The sequence below is a fragment of the Gymnogyps californianus genome, chromosome 17 (genome assembly GCF_018139145.2).
Source record: "Gymnogyps californianus isolate 813 chromosome 17, ASM1813914v2, whole genome shotgun sequence".
In the NCBI taxonomy this organism is placed as follows: domain Eukaryota; kingdom Metazoa; phylum Chordata; class Aves; order Accipitriformes; family Cathartidae; genus Gymnogyps; species Gymnogyps californianus.
In genome coordinates, this window is record NC_059487.1 from 8,866,016 (window position 1) to 8,889,911 (window position 23,896).

Sequence of the window (23,896 nt, forward strand, 5' to 3'; positions counted from 1 at the left end):
GCGGGCGGAGCGGAGCCGGCGGCGGCGCGGGGGAGACAAAGGGGGCTGGATGGCGGGGGGGCGAGTGTGCGGGGGGTGGCCTATGGTGAGCGGGTCCCGGGGGGCGGGGGCGGCGGCGGCGGCGGCGGCTTCACTGGGCTCGGTCCCCGGGGCGGGGGGGTGTGGGGCTCCGGGGCGGGGGGGTGGGGGTGGGGGGGGGGCTCCCTGGGCGCCCTGCAGACAATACAGCCGGGTCCCTCCTGCCCAGAACCTGCCCTGGCCAAGATGGCGGCCGAGAAAGAGCGGAAGTGACGCGAGACTCTCATTAGCATACGGGACTCATTGTCCGGCGGGAGGGGAGGGGGCCGCGCCCCGGGGGGGAGGGGGCCCGAGCCCCGGTGGATTCCCGCTGGCCTGGCCCCCATCCTGCCCCGCGGGCCGCGCCCCGGCCGCGGCGGGCGGGCGGGTTACATAACCCCGCCGAGCGGGGGGGGGGGGCGGGGGGGCGCTCTCGCGAGAGAGACGGAGGGAGCCGCCGCCGTCGGCGGCGGCGGCGGGATCTACCCCGGCCCCGCTAGGAGGCGCCGCGCCCTGCGGCTGAGTTCGGAGAGGGAGCTGACACCGCCCGGTTATCCCTCCGCCGCCCCCAGCCGGGACTACATCCTGTCCTGAGGGGCCTCCGCCGCCGGGGCGGGGGCACGCGCCTGGCGAGCAACACGCCCACGTGACCGCGGTGCGCGCACGTGACCGCGCGGCCGTGAGCACACGGTCTCGTGCCGCGGCGAGCGGCGGCCGCGGCGGCGCCTCAGGGCGCGCCCGCCCCGCTCCGCGCGCCGCCGCCGGGCCGCAGCCCGCCCCCCGGGGCGGGGCGGGGCCACCCCGCGCACGGCGGCCGCCGGGGACCGCGCCCCGCCCCGCCCGGCCGCGCGCCCCGCGGCGGAGCCCCCGGCGCCCGCGCCTCGCCTCACACCATGGACAGCGCAGCCGGCGGCGCGGCCTGAGGGGCCGGGGCCGCCGTTCCACTTCGCGCCGGCCTCGGGGAGCGGCCCCGGCCCGGGGGTGCCCTTCCGGAGCCATCGCAAGCCCTCCGCCGGACGGCCAGGGCTGGCTGGTCCCGGACCCGGGGTAAGCCGCGGGCCGGGCTCAGCCGAAGGGAGGGAGGCTTCGAGTTGGGCGACGACTGCTTTGAGTGCCTCGTTAGGGTCACGCGCTGCAAAATCGTTCCTAGACTATTACGAGGTTGATCAGGAGATTGGGTGAGGTGACAGAGGACGCGTCTGGTTTACACACTGCCGCTCTCTGAAATCTAAATCTGTCACCTTTTGGCTTAATTCACTGAAGGCAAGCAGTCACCCCAAGGTGGATGCGTGTCATGTTTCTGGTGAGCTTCGTGCGTACGTGTTCACACACGTCTGTGCGGTGGGCAGATAATTGACCTCACAAGTGTCATTTCAGAGCAGTAACATCTGGATTATGACAAGACCGCCCATGCGATTCTTCCTTGTGGACCAAGACAAACACGCTCAAGATCTCTTCAACAAACGAGGCCCAACTCTATAGCACAGTAAAAAAAAATTCCACAAGTGAAAGGGAACGATGGCTTTTGTTATTTCAAAAATAACACAAACACTTGAAGGATGAAGTGAAGCGTAATTCCTTCCATCCTCAGCATTCAAAACCTTTCTGGTTCAGAGTGACACATATTATAGTTAAGCCTTACAATAATAGAAAGAAAAGACCGTGTTTTTGAATCATTGCCTGAAGTATAAAAGCATAGAAAAGTTGTCATAAATTACTTAGACTTCATAAAACTCAAGGATCTCCTACATTTTCAAGTGACTGATATCCTGAAAATGTGTACACCACTGTGTTTATCACAATTCACATAAATAGCTTTTATGAAGAACTTAGTGACATTTTATTTTATTTGTTAGCTTGCTTTAAGACTTTCTAGTTCGGCAGAATTTAGAAGTATGCTATTTGTCACTATCTGCAAATCACACCTTTATTTCACCAGGTACTTTCATGGTATCTTCACATTAGTGGTCATAAGAATCAGTAAATCATGGAAAGAGTCTTTCTTTTACAACAGAATGGAAATACACAAAACTTACCTGCAAAAACAAAGCTTGTGCTTTAGCATTAAAAAGGTTTCTAGAACTGAGGTACTTAAAAGTTCCTCTGCGATACACATATGTGAAATACGTCTCAACTAAAGAAAGCGAAGAAAGCTGGTTTGGTTTTTCTATAAACTTCAGTTTGCCTTCCAAGAGTAGGTATTTTTTCTTTGATGGCGCAATTAAGAAAGTATGTTGAAAAACATTTCTGAAACACTATTAAGTCAGTACCATATTCAGAAGCTATCAACTAACTTCATGGCTGCTTAAGCCAGTTTGATTGCTGTCGACTAAAATACGCAACCCCAAACAAACTTTAGGACCTTCCTATTTCAAGACTTTTTTATTTATGCTTTACCACTGACCACTTGTTAGCAATCACTTATTAGTGGTGCATTATAATACACTTTTACTTACCTAACTTGTCTCTTACTGGTCAGACTTCTGTTTTCTTCTTAAAATTAATTAAAATCATAGAAGAAAGGGGAAAATGTTTGCAGCACATTTAATACAGTATTGTTACACAAACCTTCCTTCGTTCTGAAAGAAGAAAACAAAGCATGACGATAATTCTGAAAGGTTTGGAGTGAAGAATGACACTACCGCAGTTGCCTCGCCTACTGAGAGTTGTACTTCTGTATGATGCTTTTGGTTGTCTAGAAGAATGCTTAACTGAGAAAAGGAATTGTAGTAACAGAAAAGAGAAACGGGAGTTAGCAAACACTGATTTAGATTTGAGGCTACAAGGCATTCTTGGGTCATTTTGTTATGCCTGGAAGACGGGCCAGGTTGGAGAGGATTGTCCCATTTAACTCACTGTATCTGTCACCACCATACTTCAGGGCTTTAGCATGGATTCATTACGCATAGAAAATAAATTTCTAAGAAAATACTACAGCACCAGAAAAACAAATCCCTGACCGATAGACCTTCTAATCTAAGGGCTGAATTTGAGAAAACATAGTAAGAAGTGTCTGAAGGTTAGAGGAACTGAGTTTAATGGAACCTGATAATGCAATTGGAAGTAGAAATTATATTGGATAGATATTTAAGGGAATGAACACAACATGAAGGTATGTGCAAAGGATACTATAGCACAAGCAGAAATAGCTGGAATCCAGGCAGGAGAACTGAATAGGCTTTTGGACATCTTTCCGTGTCCTAAATTCTGGGTGCGAGTATAAGTATCAGAGTAATTTTGTATCTTGCTGTAGTTTCATGATACTTATCAGAAGAAGCCTCCAGGCTAGGCTGGCAGCCAGAACCACTGAAGATAGAGAGTCCTCTAACCAATTCCTCAATATCAACAATATTAAGGAATTTCCAGCTGGAAACAGCATTTCCAGCCATCGTGGTGGTACCCAGTCCAGAATCGGGGCCAAAAAGAGTACGGAAAACAATTTGTGAAGAGTTCAGAAACTGGAATTTGGTGTGAGAGGGAATTAAATTAGATATGGATAGGAAGAAGAGCATCAGAAAGCAGAAATATCCACTCAGCGCACAAGATGGGTGATGCAGGCAAAGTTTTTTAAGGCAAGGGAGAGAACAACAGGAGGGATAGATAATGTAGCAGCAGAAGTTTGAGCAAATGTGAGCCATTGCCTGCTTTGGGGTAAAGTCTGCAATGACAGGGCTGAAAAAATTGGGGGGAAGGATGAGACAGTATATGTAGAAAGCAGTCCTCAAACGATGGACAAGATCTTCTTCTCATTTAGTTCAGTGAGAGTTTTCATGATGGTTTGCACAGCGTGACAGTTGTCAACAGCGAGTTAGAAAAGAAAGATGAGAATACTACAAAGTTTGTATGAAAAGATTGATTTTAAAGGTAAAATTCAAGCAGTGGGGAAGAAGGAGAAAAGCAGTCTTGAGCCCATTTTTCTCCTGTGTGTACAGTGAGGTGAACAAAATGAAACAAAAGTTGATTATAATAGTCTTAATGTACTTTTTATATTACAGAAGTGGGTATTGTTTCTCACAGTAGACTATGGCCACTAGAAAAATCAGTAAAATCATAGCATTGTAAGAGACTAAACACTTAACACCAGAGGGGAGACAATTAGCATTCCCAAGTTGAATAGGTATAATTGAACATGTGTTGTGCTACTGATTCAGGTCAAAATTGTGCCCAGATTTGTGACTGTACTAGTTTAGCAGCCGTACTATGTTTGGTTTTTATTCAAATACAAAATAATTAAGACAACTATCAATGGCTTTAAGCACCTAACATAATTAATTATATAATAAATGCAAGTAAGTTAATCCTCAGCAGCATTAAGATCACTGGTCTCACAATGTCCTTTAAGACCCATTAAGCCATCCAGCTCCTATGCTGTTTAGACACTTCATCATCTGTCGGCATTCTCTAACCTTCTTCCATGAAGATGACTTTGGGAAAAGTCACCAGGAAGGAACAAAATTTAGTCTGTATCAAGATGAAAGGAGGGAAGAACTATCCCTTGACACAGAGTACTCTCCTTCTTTTCTCCTTGTTTTTTAAGAAGATACTCATATTGAGCAGGTCTGTGATTAGAGATGCTTAAGATAGGTTTGCTTAGTTGGCTGGGATAACTTGAAAGGAAAAGTTGATCCCTTACTCAGACCAATAAGAAATTTATCTGTCATAAGCAACACTTAAATTTCACTTGGAAGCTGGTCAGTCAAGTATCACGTCCTTTGGAGGTGATGCTGTACTGCCATGACAAACTACGTTCTTTCTGTGGATACAGGATTGACGTCTTACATGTTGTCAACGCTTTCAGAAACACTGCATTCAGATAGGATTTACTTAATGAAAGACGTCGATTAAAATTAAAAAATCACCTAACTTCAGTATTTCAGTAATTTATCACTTTCAAGCAGCTTGTCTTTTTTACCTCCCCTGCAGTGTACAATAAGAAATATAATTATTTTGACAGGATCCACCAATCAGAAGTACTGACATATGCTGCCTTTGCAAGAGCAAGCAGAATGGAAAACTGGACTAGAAACGAGAGCTCTCCAAACACATTGCAGTCATGACATGAAATTCACCACGTAGTAAGTAAATTTGGTTATTTTCTTCCTGGGTAGCTCCCCAGTAGTTGCACAGAAGTAGTGGGACAAAAGACCCCAAAGCATTCTCAAGCAGTGACTGTAGGAGCTCAGTTAAGATCTTTCCTGTTCTGGAACAAAAGTAGAAGTATCATTTAGTGCTCAGATCTTCTCCTTCCTGAGAGCACAGCATTTTAGGAGCTAGATAACCATCCTCAGCTTCCCAGGAAACATCAAGTTCTCAACTGTGGTTTTGTCTGGGTTCACCTCCTAGGGGTGTGACACGTTTGCAAAAAGTCAAAACAGGAAAGAAGTTTGAGAGCCAAACACAAGGTGTTTTGTTTTGTTTTTTATGATGATGCACCATTGGTACCAATTTCTGTTGAACAGTCAGTGCAACTAACCTTGCAGGGATAACCTTCCATTTTATGATCTTTGCCCGCTGCTGCTTTGTTGAAATCCCTCTCTCAAGGGCCGAATTTTCAGATCTAATTTTGGATTAAAAGTTACAATCCAGTTTCCTTCTCTCCCGTCCCAATGTATTTCCCCCTGAACAGTAACAATCACAATCCATAGCAAGTTATCAATGGCCACCATGCCTGAAGAAAGGAGGTACAATGTAGCAGGAACAGAGGAGGAAATGATGCTGAAAAAGTTTCTGTGCTTTACAGAAGTTCAGTGATAACCTTCTTTATTCATGTCTTCTACAGCGTGGCACCTTGGAGGTAATATGTCATAAAACAATGATAAAGTTTGATAAGCAATCCTCTCATCTGCATATACCCTGTTCATACTGACCCTAATGTTAAAATTTGCCTACAACTCTGGAATGCTAACTGTTGAAAAGCTGTTGCTGAAGTCATCAATGTATTGAACTCAGTAGGCAATCTGTCATTTAATTCATTTGTGCCAAGATTTCAATCCATGCTTATAGTTGGAATCTTGATAGACCCTTAAATAAATACTATCGATTAGTCATCATTATTTTTTACTGTTGATAAGCAGAAGGTTGTGCAACCTTGCAGTTGGCTTTCTACACAGTCCACTGGAAAATATGTTTTATTATAGTGCTTATATTGGCAACTAGGTACATCTTTATTGCAGGCTCAGATTAAAGCCTCAGATTTAAAAAACAAACAAACCAAGACTGAAGCAGACTCCCTCCAACCTCAGATCAGACAAATTCTCACCCACAAGACCCAAAACAGATAAGCTAGGGATCTCATTTTGATACTGGTTTCACACTCAGTTGGATACGTTAACCAGGCCTTGGTTGTCTGAAGTGGTTGTCCCAGCTTCAGAATCATAATGATCTAGGTCAGAGGGATTAAACTGCTTGACCTTGTGAATTACATACCTAAATCTTCATGTGACTAAGAGTAACAAAATCCATACCTCAGGGTATGAACCTGTATTGCATATCCCTGAGGCAGGGCTATTGAGGGTGTTAGGGGCATGAGGAGACCACAGCTGCTCACAGCCCACCTGCCACAGAGCATAGCTGATCAGGTGCTAAGTCCTTGGACAAGAGGCAGTAACAATTTCAGTAGCCCCCAATTATGTGTTTCATCTCACAGCTGCGGCTTCAGATTGTCCGATAAAAAACTTCACGCTAATACAGGGCTGCTTAATTCACTCAGCAGCGCTCTGGGGGACGTGCATTCAGAAGTGCTCTCAAACCAGAGTGCAAGCACCAAACTTAGGTCAAGGATAATCTTAATGATATGCCATGCAAAACTCCACAACCCGTTCTGCTTTAACTTCAAGTCTGTTGGGACTGCATGCTTGAAGTTTAGCACATGCTTTGGCTGTTCTAATGGGTTTGAACAACTGAGCCTGCTGTGTAAGATTTTTCATACATCACATTGAATCTCTAGCCCACAATAACAGAACAAGAGATCTTCCCAGAGCCTTGCCTGTCTGCCAATAGAGGTAATCAGTTTGCTGTTCAGAGGAAAGTGAGTATTACTGGTGCAAAATGTGAGTTACCTTCTTCCCCCTCTTCATTAAACATGCCCAACCAAATATATCCATGATATATACTGATTTAAGCCAGGAAGGAATTAAAGCTCCTGTTCTTGCCAAATGATTGAGTGCTTGCAGACACAGATTCCTAAGAAAGTATAATAGAGAAAGCACATTAGCAGAGTATTTGTGCCTTCATAGGAAATGAATATGGATGCAATTAAGAAAAGCTGATTTATGTGGAACTGTAAAACCAGGGACATAAAATGAAAAATTCTCTGTAAATGTCAAGTCAGTGTTTTGTGGTGGCCAAAACAAGGCAAATAGAGTATTGCAATGGTATTAAGAAAGGAGCTGAAAACTAAAATGCCACTATATAAATCCCTAGTACGTGAATATTTAAGACATTGTACGGAGTTCTAGGGACCTGATCTCTAAAGATTATAGTAGAACTGTTGTTCTACTATAGTCTGCTACTAACATTTTGAGAATAGCAAGGTGTGGTATGGCTTCTGTCTGAGGAAATTAAAAAGACAAGACTGAGTATGATGAGAATATAAGCAGGGTCTATAAAATAATAGGAAAAGGAAAATGGGAGACAATAGGGAACATAGAATATTAGAATCATAGAATGGTTTGCGTTGGAAGGGAGCTTAAAGATCTTCTGGTTCCAACCCCCCTGCCATGGGCAGGGACACCTTCCACTAGACCAGGTTGCTCAAAGCCCCGTCCAACCTGGCCTTGAACACTTCAGGGAGGGGGCATCCGCAACTTCTCTGGGCAACCTGTTCCAGGGCCTCACCACCCTCACAGTGAAGAACTTCTTCCTTACATCTAATCTAAATCTACCCTCTTTCAGTTTAAAGCCATTACCCCTCGTCTTATCACTACAATCCCTGATAAAGTGTCTCTCCCCATCTTTCCTGTAGGCCCCCTTTAAGTACTGGAAGGCTGCTACAAGGTCTCCCCGCAGCCTTCTCTTCTCCAGGCTAAACTCCAACTCTCTCAGCCTGTCTTCATAGGAGAGGTGCTCCAGCCCCCTGATCATCTTCACGGCCCTCCTCTGGACCTGCTCAAGCAGGTCCATGTCTTTCTTATGCTGGGGGCCCCAGAGCTGAAGGCAGTACTCCAGGTGGGGTCTCACAAGAGCAGAGTAGAGGGGGAGAATCCCCTCCCTCGACCTGCTGGTCACACTTCTTTTGATGCAGCCCAGGATACAGTTGGCTTTCTGGGCTTCAAACGTACATTGCCAGCTCATATTGTTTTTCATCCACCAATACTCCCAAGTCCTTCTCTGCAGGGCTGCTCTCAATCCACTGATTGAGAACACCTGATGAACTTATTAGGCAGTAAGCTTAAAATAAAAGAAAGCACTTCACAAAATACATGTATTAAAATTGTTGAACTCATTGCCACAGGATGCTGTAGAAGCCAAAATTTTAAACAGATTCAAAAAGCAATCAAATCCTTAGAAAACACAAGGAACCATTAAAAGGTCCAGACCTTCTTGACCTCTGGCTCCAAAAGACCCTGTATTGCTGACTGCTGGTGTATTTGGGGAAAGATCTACTAGCCACGGTTCTTACTTGCTTTCATTCTGCATCCATTGCTGAGCACTGTATGAGACAGTATGGCCATTCCTGCATAACTTCCTTCTTACATTATAAGCCATTCTTCCCCTACGATACATATTCTTGTAAATTTTTTGGGTTTATGTTAAGAATTTACATAGGTGGTCTTCAAATACAAAGAGGCTCAATTAAAAGGAGCCGAGAACAAATTCAAGTAACTCTAAGATTTTCTGTTAAAAAAAGTAAAAAACAGTTCAAGTAGCACTAAGTGATGGCTATCTCATACCATTATTTGCTAAAAAGATACTAGCTTTATTAAAGAAGGACCTCTTTTAGAGCTCTGAACACTGGTTACAGTATTAGAATATTTATTTTTCATGAACTCTCACAGCAGTGCATGCAAGAGAAAAGGTCAGCAACAGAATGCAGTCTTAGAGCTTGTTTTTGCAATGTTTTCCTATGTACAGAACACTGTTTGAGTACTGGTGAGGTTCTACAGCACCCAATCTAAGTCGTCAAAGACAGGGAATACTTTAGAACCGGATGTTTTTAGTCACCTCAGCAGAGAAACTCATTGGAAGGAAAGTACTGCAGGCTGAGATGTGGAAAAGGATGAAGGGAGATGTTATTTAGGCCAGTTCTGGGCAAAGATTCTGGTTTTTTTCCTAACTTAAGAGCATACTATTTTATGGTTCTCCCCTCCACAAGTGCATAGAGGGTCAACTGCACAAACAACAGCTACCTCTTCTGAAGTTCAGGCTTTTAAAACTTACTGTGAGACAATTTTTGAAAGTGCGTTCAACATTCACTGAGTTATCTGCAACCCAGTCCCACCCCCCCCACCCCCTTTTTTTTTTTGAAGAAATATACAGTCTTTTTGCTAGGAAAAAAAACCCAGATGGTTTTCATGGTATATATTGTGAAATATATGTGTGTGTGTACATATATATTCCACTAACTCAAGGAAAGCCTGTATGTTTTTAATTCTGCTTCCTTCCACTGGATCCATGTGTTAGTTCCTTTCAGTAGTGCTTTCTACAAGTAGCTTGGTGCAGGCTATTGAAATCAGTTTCACTCGTGTGACCTTTTCTTGTTTCAAGAAGTCTTGTAGAGTGTCTACTTGTGTCTTGATGCCATGAAGCACTTGTTTTTGTTTCTTTATAGCGCTTCTTTCTTGATAACTTAAATACCATTACCTTTAAGCATAGTAAGAAATATTACCTATTTATCTAAAAACTGAATATAGCCCAGTCACATTTCAAACTTTCACATACTGGAGCACATGTATATGCCATGTATTACAATCCTAATCTATATGTAAAAGCACCTTCCTCCAAACACGACCACATAAATAGATAAATGAAGGAAATTTACCAGGTAATTTTCATATTTAGAAAGTAGGCGTGCACATTCTAAAAGCTAAACCCTAATTCATGGCAATTAGGTCATGAATAACTAATATAATAAGACTTTAGCTATATACCGTTACATAAAGGTCTGAGAAAAATATGATCTTGGTGAGGCTCAAATTGTATTCTAGCAAATGGTTTTCAGTAGTATGTAAATTTGAATAAACATCTAAAAACTCACTATTTGGTCATTAAAAACTTTGTACCTATTTTCAACTTAAAATGCTGATTTTAGCCATGAAACCTCCAAATGAAACATAAATCTCCAGTGAATAGGTTTCATCTATTTCAGTGGCCCTTTAGACCCAGAGATTTATTTCTGTATATATTATTAGATCTGATTAGCCTGCACCAAATGAAATTATATATAATTTGCTGGAAAAGTACAGGCAAATGTCACAAAATGTACAGTTAAGTCACTGTAATCCAGTTACAGGTAGATTCAAAACGTACAGCTACATTTTTTTATTAAAGCAAATTAAATATGAAATGTTTGCTCTGAATACTCAGAAAAGGAGAAAAATATCAGAATCTGTACAACTTCACTAAAGAACAAAGGAATATCTCTAAAGCAGTCCACTAGAAAGTAAGCTTTTATTCTAAAGTTCTATTTAATTAATTTTTGCCACTGAGTATGATAAATAACTATCTGAAGTATGAATTTATCATTTATCTACAGACTTTCTAAAATTTTTTTCTAATATTAACAACTGTATCTAGTGTACTAAAGGAATGTAGACAAACACAACCCAAACAGGCAGAATTTTTAAGACATTTGTTGCTTCTCCTCTCCCTACCATTAATTTTCTGATACAGGTATTCAAAGAACTACCCCCCCAAATGAAGACATATTTTTCATATATATAAAGCCATTATCAGAATAATTTCATCCTCCCACTTACTACTTCTCCCCTCCCCCCAAGTGCATATTTAATTGCAAAGGCTTCACAATTTCTGAGTTCTGGTTATATCAAACAGTGAAACAAAAAATAGTATTACCTCTGTTTGTATTTTGTTCATCAGGATCTGGAACAAATACAGATTACAGTGTAAACTGCTATTTGACATAAGAAAAATTTCTCAAATGTCTTCAGTGAGGTGAATCGGGTCTTCTGTCACCCTGAAGTTGGGTGAGATGTCATATTCCTGTTTTATAGATTCTAAAAATGTTTAGTTTCTAAAGAAAATAGGAAAAGGGAATAATCTGCTTCTGGACAAACAGAGAGAATATAAAATTATTCCACACATAGGATTCTCTTTCTTATTGAAAGAATATTCCTTCTTTCCAGCCTAGGAACCATTTTACCAAGAACAAATCACTGTACTCATCTGTATTTCCTCTTAAACTACACAAACTATTATCAGTTCTGTAGAAACTCTTCTATATATCTGCTTTAAGATACATGTATATATGTGCTGAGGAAAGAAAGAGAACTAACTGGTATATATTTAAAATACTATCTGCAAACAACAGAACAAAGATAAGAGAAATTCTGTAATTTTTTTTTATGTCCTTGCTTGTCTTTATTTCAAAATCATCTTTAGCTTCTGCTGAATAATGATTCATTTCTAAATGCAAAAGATCATTTAGCTTTGTGTTCTTTATTAAGACTTCATTATTTTTACAAAAATAGAATAGAGCATTAGTCTTTATTAGCTTTTAGTTTAACATACAGTTCATTTATTTTGAAAGGAACATTTTGGGATACAATATATTTAGTTTATTATTGGTGGTTTGTTTAACTGTTAGTCTATAGCAGGTCTTCTGGTTACCACACAAATTATCAAGCTTCTGCTATTATATATTAAAAACCACACATGTCAGAAAATGTTCTTCTAAAAAAGTTAATTTAGGATAAACTATCATGTTGTAGCAAACAAGGTCAAGAGTCCCTTTAAGAAGGAGACTATTTCATTGCCTCCCAGTTTAGATTCTCCATAGACACGGTCCACAAATGAAATAGGAACCTGTTGAAACAAGCAGAACTATTTTTAAGGTTCAAAACCTAAATAATCAGAAATTCTGTAAACAAAAGCATGGCCTTTGAACTACAGCATGTTCAGACATGGGAAGAAGGCAAGCACCAGATTGGCTTCCTTTCTGTCAGTTGTTCTTAACAGTGGCTTTAATGACGCCCCGTAGCTGGGGAGAATGAAACTATTTGGTTTATTGCCTTTAAAGATGATCCAAAGACATTACTCAGTGGCTGGATGATACGCCAGTCAGAACAAACTTAATAGCTTAAGTATACTAAAAGCCTGGGGGCTTAAAATGAACCTTCACCACTTTCCTTGTTAGCTAAATTCAATACCTTTGAGTCAATGCCTCAGGTAGGCAAAAATCTGCTACCATGAAACAGCATTCTGCTCAACCTCACCACTGGCTAGAAGATAACCTCTGAATATGGCAGTTAGTGCATATTTTACAAGCAATACCTGTCTTTATCCGTCCCTGACCATTTTAGAGATCATTTACGGGCTTAAAGGGCATTTAAAACACTAACTTTGGTTTCCTTACTGAAGTGATCATACTGTCCAGATTAACTCACTACTCATAAAATGTTAGGAACATACTGCTTTTCAGTAATTTGACCACGTACAAATGACATACGACAGGACATTCTGCCAACACTGTATTACAATATACAAGAATTTCCATATATGTTTGTATGCAAAATTGAAATACTTCAGGGGCTAAAATAAAGAATTGCATTTGCAAAAGTCATTAAAAAAATTGGCTTAGCATTCTGCTGGCAGTTTCAACCAGAAATCATCTGGCAAGTGGAACACAAAAATCACCACACCCTTGCATCTGTGCCAGCACTGAGGATTTCTCACAATTCTAGCAGATCAGTCCATAGTAGAAGAGAACCCAGGGCAAGAAGACGGTAAGAAGATACCTAAAAAGGCATGCAGATAGATTCAACAAGGACTCTGGCTTTCTTAGTAGGGTCCCTTTGATGATCCCAGTAAGCATCCTGGCAACTACAGACAGCTGATCTACGGAGCATGGATAGAAATCACTGATTATATGGTCAGTGCAGGATGTCAGAAGTGACGTTTCCTGACCAGTTATGAAAGAATGGTTAATATCTCATCTAATAAGAGGTATCCAGTCTTTCCCTTCAGTATAGGAATTAACCACCTGTGTTGTTTCTGGACTTTGCCTTTCTTGCATAAGAAGTTCTATCATTAGTCTTAAAGGAAGCATTTTCAAAAGGGTGTATTCCATGCACTGTGGTACTTTTCACATATGGTAAAGAAAGACAGCAAACAAACAGAGGTGCATACAAGACTATTCAGGTATAGCTTGTGCCAGTTCCTCTCATCATCCATTTGTTCCTTTTACACTGACAGATCTCAATCTTCATTTTCAACTTTTCTTAAGAAATATTTTTCCCTCACAGCTGTATCTATGTTTTACAACTGCATAAAAACTCCTGTTCTGCCCGTAGAGATGCAGCACCCGCAAACCAGGAATTGGACGCGCAAGTGTCACCTCTTCTGGAATTTCGGTATTACTGTTTGCATAATTATAAAATATATAAAGATCCTAGGTATTGATCAGGAAATACTGTATCAAGGTACTTGAAACATAATGAAAAATTGTCCTGCCCCAGGAAGTTACAATATAGAGGTGATACACAGAACAGTAAAAATACAACAGTCTTATTTATAGGTATGTGTCAGCAACCTGAACGCTGTCAAGTTTGTTACAAATATCACAAAGGAAATCTTAAAGAAAAGGCTGGAGCAGAACAATGAAGCAACTTTTCAGATGTTAGAGAGAACTCCTCCCACACATGAGAAACCAAAGGAGGAGGGAAGAAGATGCTTACTTGAGAACGTAACAGATGAATTGTGGAGGATGGCGTAACTGACCCATCACAAAACAGCCCATGTCTCAACACTGACTGGGAGACATTAGGCCTAGTGAAGAGTGTCCGTCAGGCTTTGAACCAGAAGACAAATATCTTATATTTGATGCTATACAGCCAGTAGAGGCATGTAAATAAATGAGTGGCAGGATCAAATAATAGGCAGAAAAAAGGTCTTTGCGGCAGCAGCCTGAAGAGGTGTAAGCAACCCAAGATTGCATTTTTTTAAAGCCAGAGAAGTGTATTTTACTGTTTTAAAAATGTATAATAAATAAAACCTCATCTCACCCTAGGTTTCAGTATCTGGATGTATAGGCATTTAATTCAGCAATATTAGAAAGCAATATGTGAATGCAGCTGGATGTGAAGACCAAAGAAATTAGGGTCAAACCCCAGCTACAGACAGGACAGTGATGTTGCTCCATAAGCAAGAAAGGTGGAAGAAAAGAGCTTGCTTTATTGCATGGAAATACTCTACCCGATGTCGATAGAGAAATGCAATACGTAAGGTTTAGAGAGAGAAGTAACCACCAACAGAATTCTCTGACAATTCAGTCATGAAAATGATGAAGAAATGGTTCTGAGATTTGGCTGCAGAGAGAATTCCAGTGAGTCACCTTTAAAGACACCAGCAAGAGCAATTCAATGAAATATAGAAGGCAGCAATCAGACTGCTGGAAATACAGGATCTAACAATTGTTTGGAGTTCTTTTTCAGTGATTGTAGACAGCACCTTCAAAGAGTTTAGAAGTGGAGAGTTGTGATAGCTGGAAAGTTGGAAAATAACAAGGCAATAAATGGCAGAGAACAGAATAAATCTGAAATAGAATCAGGTTGCCAGAGAAAATAAAATGATTTGAAAAGACCTAACTAGAGACGTCTGTACAATATGAAGGAGGAAAGAAAAGGCTCAGAGCAGCTTCATGGTATATTTTGACTTCTTTCCCTCCAACTTTGAAGAACCTTGTAAAATTGTATGCAGCTAAAGGAATGGCAACAGAAGAGGGAAGTATCTGAGAAGCATATCAGCCAGGGGAATAAGTAACTGGAATTGCAGATCTGGTATTCACCTGGAAAAGTTGGAAAAAATAAAGTTCTACATATGTAATTTCTTTATATCTATTTGAAAATCTTGCTGCTTCTTGGAACCACACAAAATTTCCTATGCTCCCAGTAATCTGTATCTACATTTAAATGAAAGCACAATATACTTATCAAAACTTTTACTATACCTCTCCAATAGTATATCCTAACTGTCTAGCCCGAACAATCATCTCCATCTGGAAGACGTATCCTTTAGAAACACATTTCTCCATTAGTTTCTGTAAGACTTCTTTTCTGTATAACCTGTAAACGATTACAAAGAAAATGAAACCTGAAGCACAATTTCTGGACTTTGGAAATCAAGATAGTGCGTAGGAATCTTAACTGTAGTCACTCATTCATATCATTACTATTTTAAAAAGTCTTTAACAAAGTCATAGGAGCAACAGTTCTTGCAGTCTAGTCCACTATTTCTTACACCCTTTCCAAACAGATTTCATAGTCCTCCGTAAAGAAGGTCTGTTCTTACTCCAGTTCCTTGTTCAGCAGTTTCTTAATTTCAAATAAACTTTACGAATCGCAAACCAGACCCATACCTGAAACTCCCTGTTAAGTCTGATGCACCTGGTCTCAGCAAAACCTGAGTTATAAAATTGGCACCACGACTGTGAAAGAAAACATGAATGTCAAAAAAAATGCTCAGTACACAATTCTGAAAGATCAAGCAGAATTTCTAGAAAATAAGTAAATATCATCCTACTAGCCAAAAAAAACCCCAACAAACCTTTTATTGCTTAATATGAAACAATTGTATTTCTAATGTGTTTTCACTGCTAGATTTGACTAATAAATCATAGAATCATGGAATCTTGAAATCAAAACCCAACATTTTGTTTTTCAAATGTAGATGATTAGTAGATTATTGAACTTCTCTATGAAGGAGAAAACAATGTTTTTTAGAAATTAGGTTCACAATCTCACTCTTTATGGTAGAATTGTCAGTACAACTACACACTAATACAATACAAAAGAAATACATTTGACAACAGTCAAAACAACGTTTTTCTTCTGACTAACATTCACTGTAAGCACAGAATAAAAATGCTTCCTGGACAAATAAGAGACTTGGATTTAGAAAATCAAGGTTCAGTTCTGGTTTACACTGCTTTCATAGTATGATAAGGATAAGCTCCGCTGATGAAAAACATTGTGAGACCAAAAAGCCAGTCAGGACTATCTTGCTGAGGACTATATTACACACTGATAAGATGTGCAAGTCCTTCACCTTGCCCAGTATGATGCAAAAGGATTCCTCTGTAATGTCCATTTAGCTATCTTCCTTTTTTGGGGTGTATATTTTATTTAGATTCACAAAAAGACGAGCACTTATTCCAGCCATTAAAAAACAGGAGAAATCCAAATACAGTCCCTGTGATACCATCTCCAGATCAGACTGGTAACACAACTTCTGCTCCTAATTCTCTACAGTAACATATAAATCAGCATTAACTTATGCCTATTCTCTTAAATCAGGTGTGAGAAAGACTATGCAGAAACTTGTTGATTACCTCCTCAAAATCTGTAAGTCCCTGTAAGCCTGAGATGCCAGCCTCCGTACGCTTATACGACCTTGACAGTTTTCATCTTTGCTTTTGGGTGAAACCTCTCCCTAGCGTTCACCGTACTGTTTTCCAGTAAGGTCTAAGTAATGATTTATTGACATTGATCGTGCCAGATAATTCTTAACTTGGGACAAATCAGAGTGTCAACAGAGGGGTTTAGCAAGTTTAGGGAAAGGACCATTACAGCTATTAAAGCTAACTAAATGCGTCTTTTAAACTTGACAAAAGTGTCATCGTCTCAGCTCATTCTTTGGATGATAAAGCTGAAAGACTGTCCCAACCTGATGCCATGCAGATTTGTCCACTGTTCCAACCCATTTCTCAAGCCTAGTCATATCATTACATTCTTTCTTGGTAAGTTTTAACCAAAGAATTTGCAAATCATGCATGCTTCTATTATTTAACGTAATTTTGCAGTACCCAGTACCGTTGACTAAAGACTCAGTTCAGCTCACACAGATTGAGTTGAGTTCTTGGAATTATTATTTCAAAACAACAAATTTATGTGTAAATATCTAGAAAAATACTAACCTGATTAATTTTCTTTTCAAATCCCAGCCATATACTCCTCCATTTCCTTTATATCTTGTTCCAGATACAATATCAAAATTGCCTTCTTTCTGCTTTCTATAAGCAATTGGTTTTATTAGAAAAACAGGAGGAATATTTGTATGAAGGTAGTACAAATTTCAAAATAAGAACAATAGCTCTTTTAGTACAAAATCTGTGTTTTACAAACCTTTGAACAAATAACTAGAGAGGAAAGCAATAGTTACGGTGGTTATAAGCGTTACGCATTTAAAAAACTGTTAATTGTTCTCTTGTAAAGAGATATTTCAGGGAATCTTATGATTATCTTTTACCAACTACGTCACAGAATTTCATAGACTACTTCATAAAGAATTTATAAAGACCGACTTACACATTTTTAAAGCCTCTCTCTAGTATAAAAGACAGAATTATTTTAAATACAGATTTAAATATTTAAATTACACAAACCCATAGTAAGGGGGGGAAAAAAAAAGTCTGGAACTATCCTTAGTCTGTACCATGCCTGACTGCTGCAGAACTTTATCTAAAATTTTAGGCCTCCAGTACTACTAAGCAAGAAAGTTGAGAATTACGCAGAGTGCGACCCTTAGCCTCCAACGGAATGCCTGTTGACCATTTCTCACAAATTGAAGTGTTACAGGGAGGTAAGAGGTAGGCAAAAGGGAGAGAAGCATTTCACCAATAATTGAGGATATAGTCCTCTATTCAATATCCCTACATGCACACATGATGAAATTATTAGAATTAGAAGATGGCATTTATATATATGCTTTTCAAAGCTGAATAACCATTACAAGGAAGGGAAGTACTTAGCCACACATGCTCTCTGTTACTTTAAACTTAGGGATTTTTCTCCAGTTAGGAACTAATTATTTTTCTGGATGATTTTGGGACAAATCTAACAAGGTCCAATCACTTTTATTTGAATTCTTGCCTTGCCAATTTCCTTACTACAGTAGACAACTATACAAGAATATAAAGCTTTCAAATATTACTATGCAACAATAAATGTTCAGAAGTCATTCTCTCATACTACAATGGGCACCTACCTGATAAACTCTGGAATAAACTTTGGCTGAAATGGAAGGAAAACAGATCAGAAAAGAGAAAGAGGTGGGAGGTAAAAAAAAAAAAATTATAACAGATTAAAAACACAGTACATAAAACACAGACTTACATGGTGAGAGAGGTCAGCATCCATAATAACAATAAAATTCCCAGTGGCATGCTTCATTCCATGAATATAAGCAGTGCCTGATGAAAACAATACAGAAATAATTTCCCTCACTATTTTAACATATGCAATCTTCTAGCCACAGTCTTCACTTATTTTCTAAAATCTCTAAGTTATACTAGAAAAGGATCAATGAAAAACTCCTACAATTTTTTTAAAAATGATGTATCAGTGGTCAAACATTAAAATTATTTTTCCTTTTCCCTACAATTTCAGCACTAGATTTTATAAATATAAACCTTGGCAAACCCTACTGCACTAGAAATGTCCAGAGAAACACAACTTGGTAAGTGGGACGCTATTTGCAATAACATTTCCAAAAGCGCTGTAGGCACTTATGAGCCATAGAAAACTGGAAATAGGACACAGGCAACAAAATAATCACCGATAGTTAAAAAAACTTGCTTTCTAGACTCAGGATTTACTATTAGTAGTATATAGATTTTGGTTTGTTCTCCTTCACACCATGAATTATATCCTGATGCCTAATCTGAAGACAGTCTTTTTTTTCTTACGTTAGATTTTGTTGCGTTTTACTCATCCTGTATGAACTGGTGTAGCTATCTTGATAAGAGCTGGAACAAGTCTTGCTATTACAGTTTTCCTCAACAGCACAAATTTCTGATCCAAGTCATATCGTTCAAAGTCAGCACTGCTTCCAAGGGCAGTACGGCAGCACAACAGAGATTAAAAACTGGCCCATACTCTTCACTGATCCAAATTACTCTTGAGTCTTTCTGTTAACTTCATAAGGAATAGATAAAACTGAAAAAACCCACTCTCAGCTGATGTCCTTAGCAGGCACTCTCCCAGGAAACTTAACTCCTGGTTAATGAACAACTTGTCTTTCCTTTCTTTTCCATGTTGTTTGCAAAGTTACACAGCAGGAGTGTCACAGATTTGTGTATCGTGCATGATTAGTAGATATGGTACATGAAAAATTTAAATACAGTCAGTTTTAATCCATAATACTGATCAAATTAGGACAAAGGATGAAAAGGCAGAAAACAAAAATAAAGATATGTAAGCTTTTTGGAGTTTCTTAGATAAATGAAAGACGTAGGAAAAAAGTATAGAAAGGTGAATTTAAATAGACAATTCAATATCAAAATTAGAATTTTATTTTTGTTCAGTGGACTGGAGAAATTAGCTGCAGTACTCAGTTCACAAGACACCTCAAATGTTTTACCAGCACATGGAAGTGTGTGTTGCTAAGACATTTAGCAAGAAAGGCAGATACTGATTAACAATAAATCAAACAAGGTATTGCATTTTATCATTTTCTCCATTCCTATTGTAAGACAGGAGGGATAAGGATACAATATGAATCTTAACAGATGGAAGTATCTCCACTTTATTTTAGGATACTTTCTATACAACAAGCTTTAATGTCATTTATGACTTCCTAGGATATCTGCTTTTTTCTAAAGCAAATAATGACAAATTGATTTACATATTCTGTGAAATATGGCATCAGAGCTATCAAATTGCAGTCCTGCATCATTCCATGCAAATTTTAATGATCAATCTCAGTGGTATAAGATTGGGTCCCAAATCAGTGAGATTTCTGCAACACTATAACTTTTGCAATGTACTTCAAAACCTTCAATTTACATGTCAGTTAATACGTGAGACAGTATTTTAGTAGTTTGAGTGCTGGACATCTGTCAGATATGTATTTTTTTATTTAATTATAGTCATAATTCACACTGAAATGGGTTAACTGTGAAGAGCTCTGTCCAAATACGTGTCAGAAAAACATCCCAGCCTTTTCTGGAGATTGTACGAACTATGGTCCAATTTTTGAAGCATCCTGCACATGGGTAGAATGCACAGAAAGTACCACTGTCTCCTCTGGATCAGTAGGTTCCACACAAATATAGCAGCTACTCTTGCAAAAACTTACTTTTTTTTTTTTTTTCCTCAGTCTAGACCCCTCATTCTGTAATCAGTGAATGCAGTATGGGAGGGAGAGAAGCAGCATGATGTTAGCAGGAAAACACAGTTGTACAGAATTGCAGTGACCACAGTTTTCAGGTTTGAGGTTGTGGGGAACTTGTGACAAATACTCTGTGATTTTTACATGTGTGGTTTTTAAGCTTGTTCGCTTACAAAAAACTTGATGAAAACATATGTTTCTGCTTTTGGGCTTTACTGTGATTTTTTTCTGGAACTTTATACACTAGAATCAATCAAAGCATACAGCAGATTTTTTTTTTTTCATTATTATTTTTTTAGCACTAACCAGAGTTAATAAGGACTTACCAAGGCCCAACTTTCTTGCTCTGGGTCTTAGAAGCTGCAGGATATATTAAAATATACATGTATTACTTGACGTATAGTTTTTAATTAATTTTAGTGACACCTTAAAATTCGCTATTTTCAAGGTATAAAAATATTTTAAAATGTACTTTTCATTCTTAGAAACCTAGATAATATATAAAAATAAATTCATCTGTCAAAATACAGGAGAAACAAATTATTATATTAAACAGGTATTTGATCAGGTCATATTTAAAAAAACCCTCTTAAGCTTTACTTAGTAGTTCTGCAGTAAAAAACAAAATTAAAGGCACCATCTTAGTAACTAACGGATTTCTTCAAATTCCACTATCTGAAATACAGTTATAAATCTGAAACACAGTCTCCCCAGCAGCATTACTTTTAAGGAATGACAAACACTAACAGCAAATATTTTAGCAGGTTTCCCCAAGTGATTTAGCATACTTTTAGTACTGAATATAAATTTGAAGATTTTCACGTGCATACAGATAACACCCATAAATAATGACCATATAACAATATTGTTAATCTTTCAGAATATGAGTGACCAAGTTTTAAAACTGTACCAAGTATCCTCAGCTCCTGCAGGGCCATATGAAGTGCAGGGGGAGAAGGGGACACCACCACTAACAAAAGAAGCAGCTAACTTTTAGATCATCATGACAGTAATTTAACTTTCAACTCTTCCTAAACTCCCTTTGATATAAGTCAGCATTTGGGGACGAGAGGGTAGATATTTAAGCAGTCATCTAAATATACTTCAGAAACAAATTTTACATCTCACTTTTAAATCTTGGCTAATTTTGATGCATTATCTGAGAGGTCATAAGTAATTCAGAGAAGGACATGGATATGAAAGAGTTAGTAGTCATTAGTGCTTCTGCTGATTCGTTATTTTGGTTTCTGGGTCTTTTTCCCATAGAATTTTTTTTTCCCTTTAATAAATAGTTAAATTTGAACATTTGAAAAAAAATAAATCATTTTGACTCCTCATCTACTTCCTTGAACACGCTGGCCTCTCATTAAGTCAACTACATACCATGCTCAGTAAGCATAATATACTAAGCGAGAAGCCCCATGGAGTTATTTGAATGACGGCTCCTGAGCACAAATCAGAACAATTATTTTGCTCAGGAAACAAAGAAAAGAATTTCAGGTTAAAAACAAACAAACAAACAAACAAAGGCAAACAGGAAATGAAGAAAATTGACCTAATGAGAAATCACAGCTGATTTACACTTCTGCAGTAACATCAGTGTGAGCTGATGGCGGTGCCTACGTGTAATGCCACTCAAGCGTGCTTGGCTCAACACTGCTGCAGGGGTTGGTCCACAGATTAAACTTCAAAATTAAACTCTTAAGCAGTGAGGAAAGGTTGGCTATCTTAAACTTCTCTATTACTAATTACACAGTAATAGATTAAGAAAGAGTCTGACACTGCTTACAGCACAAAACTCTGACAAACTGAACGCTGGGGTTTTACACTGTTCTGTGATAAAGCTTTTATTGCCAAAAAAAAAAAAGTGGCTTTAATGACTCATAAAGACTAAATAAATGACAGTATCTTATTGTATATAATTGATGGTTATACAGTAATACATTAAAAAGAAAAAAAACCAACCCTCCTGTTAGAGGAATGCAACTAGACAGATTAAAAATAAACCACAAGACCAGACGAGCTTTCATCTCTCCAATTTCCCTATTACTACAGTCACTTAAAATGAAATCAAAGTTTATCCAAACCTCATCTCTCCCTCATGTACGCACAAAGTACACTAACAACCGCTATTCATTACTCAATAGCACACAGCAATGCACAAAGTATTGAAAACATTTTGCAAATATTAACTCATGATTCTGCATATTAGTTCATAATGCTGCTAAGCAGCTGCATGACTATTGTAATTTTATGTTTGTCTCAAGTGGTGTGCAAAACTTAAATAACTTGTTTAAGAATATAAAGAAAGTGCAGAATCCAGGAACTCTGTTCCCGTTCTCTAAGGACTTCAAGTACTTTCCAATACAATAAAAACGAAAAAAATACAGAAAGTACAACTCACTATTTTATCTGATCCATATATCTTTTCCAATTGTTCAGCAATTTCCTGTGTCCCATCTGGGCTTCCATCATCTATGATGATAATTTCAAAATTGTTTCCACTGAAATGAGAATTATTTTCAAATGAACAAATGGAAAACCCAGTTTCACTACCTAAGTCATTTTCAAAGGCATAAAACAAGAAGAGAATACAAAATGGTTTTCTGACAGGTTGAGATACACGCTGCAGTTATTCTTATAGCTGCATGACTATACTTATAGTGATAAAACGTGACTCAGTGTCACCATTTCGTGTCTCAAGCTGCAATTGCTTCACAGCACATTGCAGCAATACAAACCTCATCAGTATCCCAGCGCTACCGCAGCATTCAGTTCTAGCCTCACGACTGTGAGAGATGAAAAGCTAAAATTGTCTTTGCGCTTTCACCTGGCAGTGCCTTCTCTAGGAGCTGGTGCAGAACGGATCAGAGCACATGCGAGACCTCTGATTAGAGAAATTTCGTTCCCCTCATTAGCCTCGGGGAAGAGCCGTACTCCTCGCTACGAGTTAGGTACACCTGGCTGCGCACCCTCCACCACCGGTGAAAAACGTTATGTATTTCACAGCACGGTGCCTTCCTAAGTTGTGACGTCATTTTGTAAATTTTATGGACGTGTATTTCCTAGCTCTACAGACAGCCGTTATGAACGTCTCAACTCTACCAAAACCTCACACCGAGAACGTTTAACCCCCCCTGAGCCCGTTCCTCACCAGCCGTCAGCTCCGCCCGACGGGCCGCCTTCGGCCTGCGCTGGTACACTGCTTTTCCCTACTGCTCTGAAAGCCGGCTCCCCTCGCAAAGGGGCCGCCGGCTCCCTCCCTTCCGCAGAGCGGCGGCCCGCAGCCGGCCCGGGCGGAGGGACGGAGCCCAGCCCCGGCCCGCTGAGGGACCCCGGGGCCCTCACCCCCGCACCGCCCCCAGCCCGGGCCCCAGCACCCCCGCCCGCCGCGGCCGGTACCTCTCCCGGAAGGTGCGCGCCAGGAGCCAGACGACGAGGGGCAGGTTCTCCCGCTCGTTGTAGGTGGGCAGCAGCACCGAGAACTTGTCGGCGCCCCCAGCCGCCATGTCGGCGCGCTGACGCACCCGGAACCGGCGGGGACGCGCCGCAGCCA

General features: G+C 39.8%; 1 protein-coding gene across 1 annotated transcript; it reads right to left on the reverse strand.

Moving 5' to 3' along the window:
* Nucleotides 1-11,656: 11,656 nt before the first annotated feature.
* DPM1 (dolichyl-phosphate mannosyltransferase subunit 1, catalytic) lies at nucleotides 11,657-23,849 on the reverse strand. The gene is made up of 9 exons (XM_050907115.1): nucleotides 23,743-23,849; nucleotides 22,745-22,844; nucleotides 20,667-20,700; nucleotides 18,345-18,421; nucleotides 18,217-18,242; nucleotides 17,147-17,242; nucleotides 15,590-15,658; nucleotides 15,182-15,296; nucleotides 11,657-12,039 (listed from the first exon to the last, which is right to left on the reverse strand). Exons 1-9 carry the CDS (start codon nucleotides 23,847-23,849, stop codon nucleotides 11,935-11,937), a joined length of 729 nt encoding a protein of 242 aa, XP_050763072.1. The 3' UTR covers nucleotides 11,657-11,934.
* Nucleotides 23,850-23,896: the final 47 nt, after the last annotated feature.

Coding starts and splice junctions, on each gene's coding strand:
- DPM1 (XM_050907115.1), bottom strand. CDS start 23,849: ATGGCGGCTGGGGGCGCCGACAAGTTCTCGGTGCTGCTGCCCACCTAC. Junction 20,701..22,744: donor TATATGGATCAGATAAAATA/GTGAGTTGTACT, acceptor TATATCCTGCAG/CTTCTAAGACCCAGAGCAAG. Junction 12,040..15,181: donor TAGGATATACTATTGGAGAG/GTATAGTAAAAG, acceptor TTGTTTCAACAG/GTTCCTATTTCATTTGTGGA.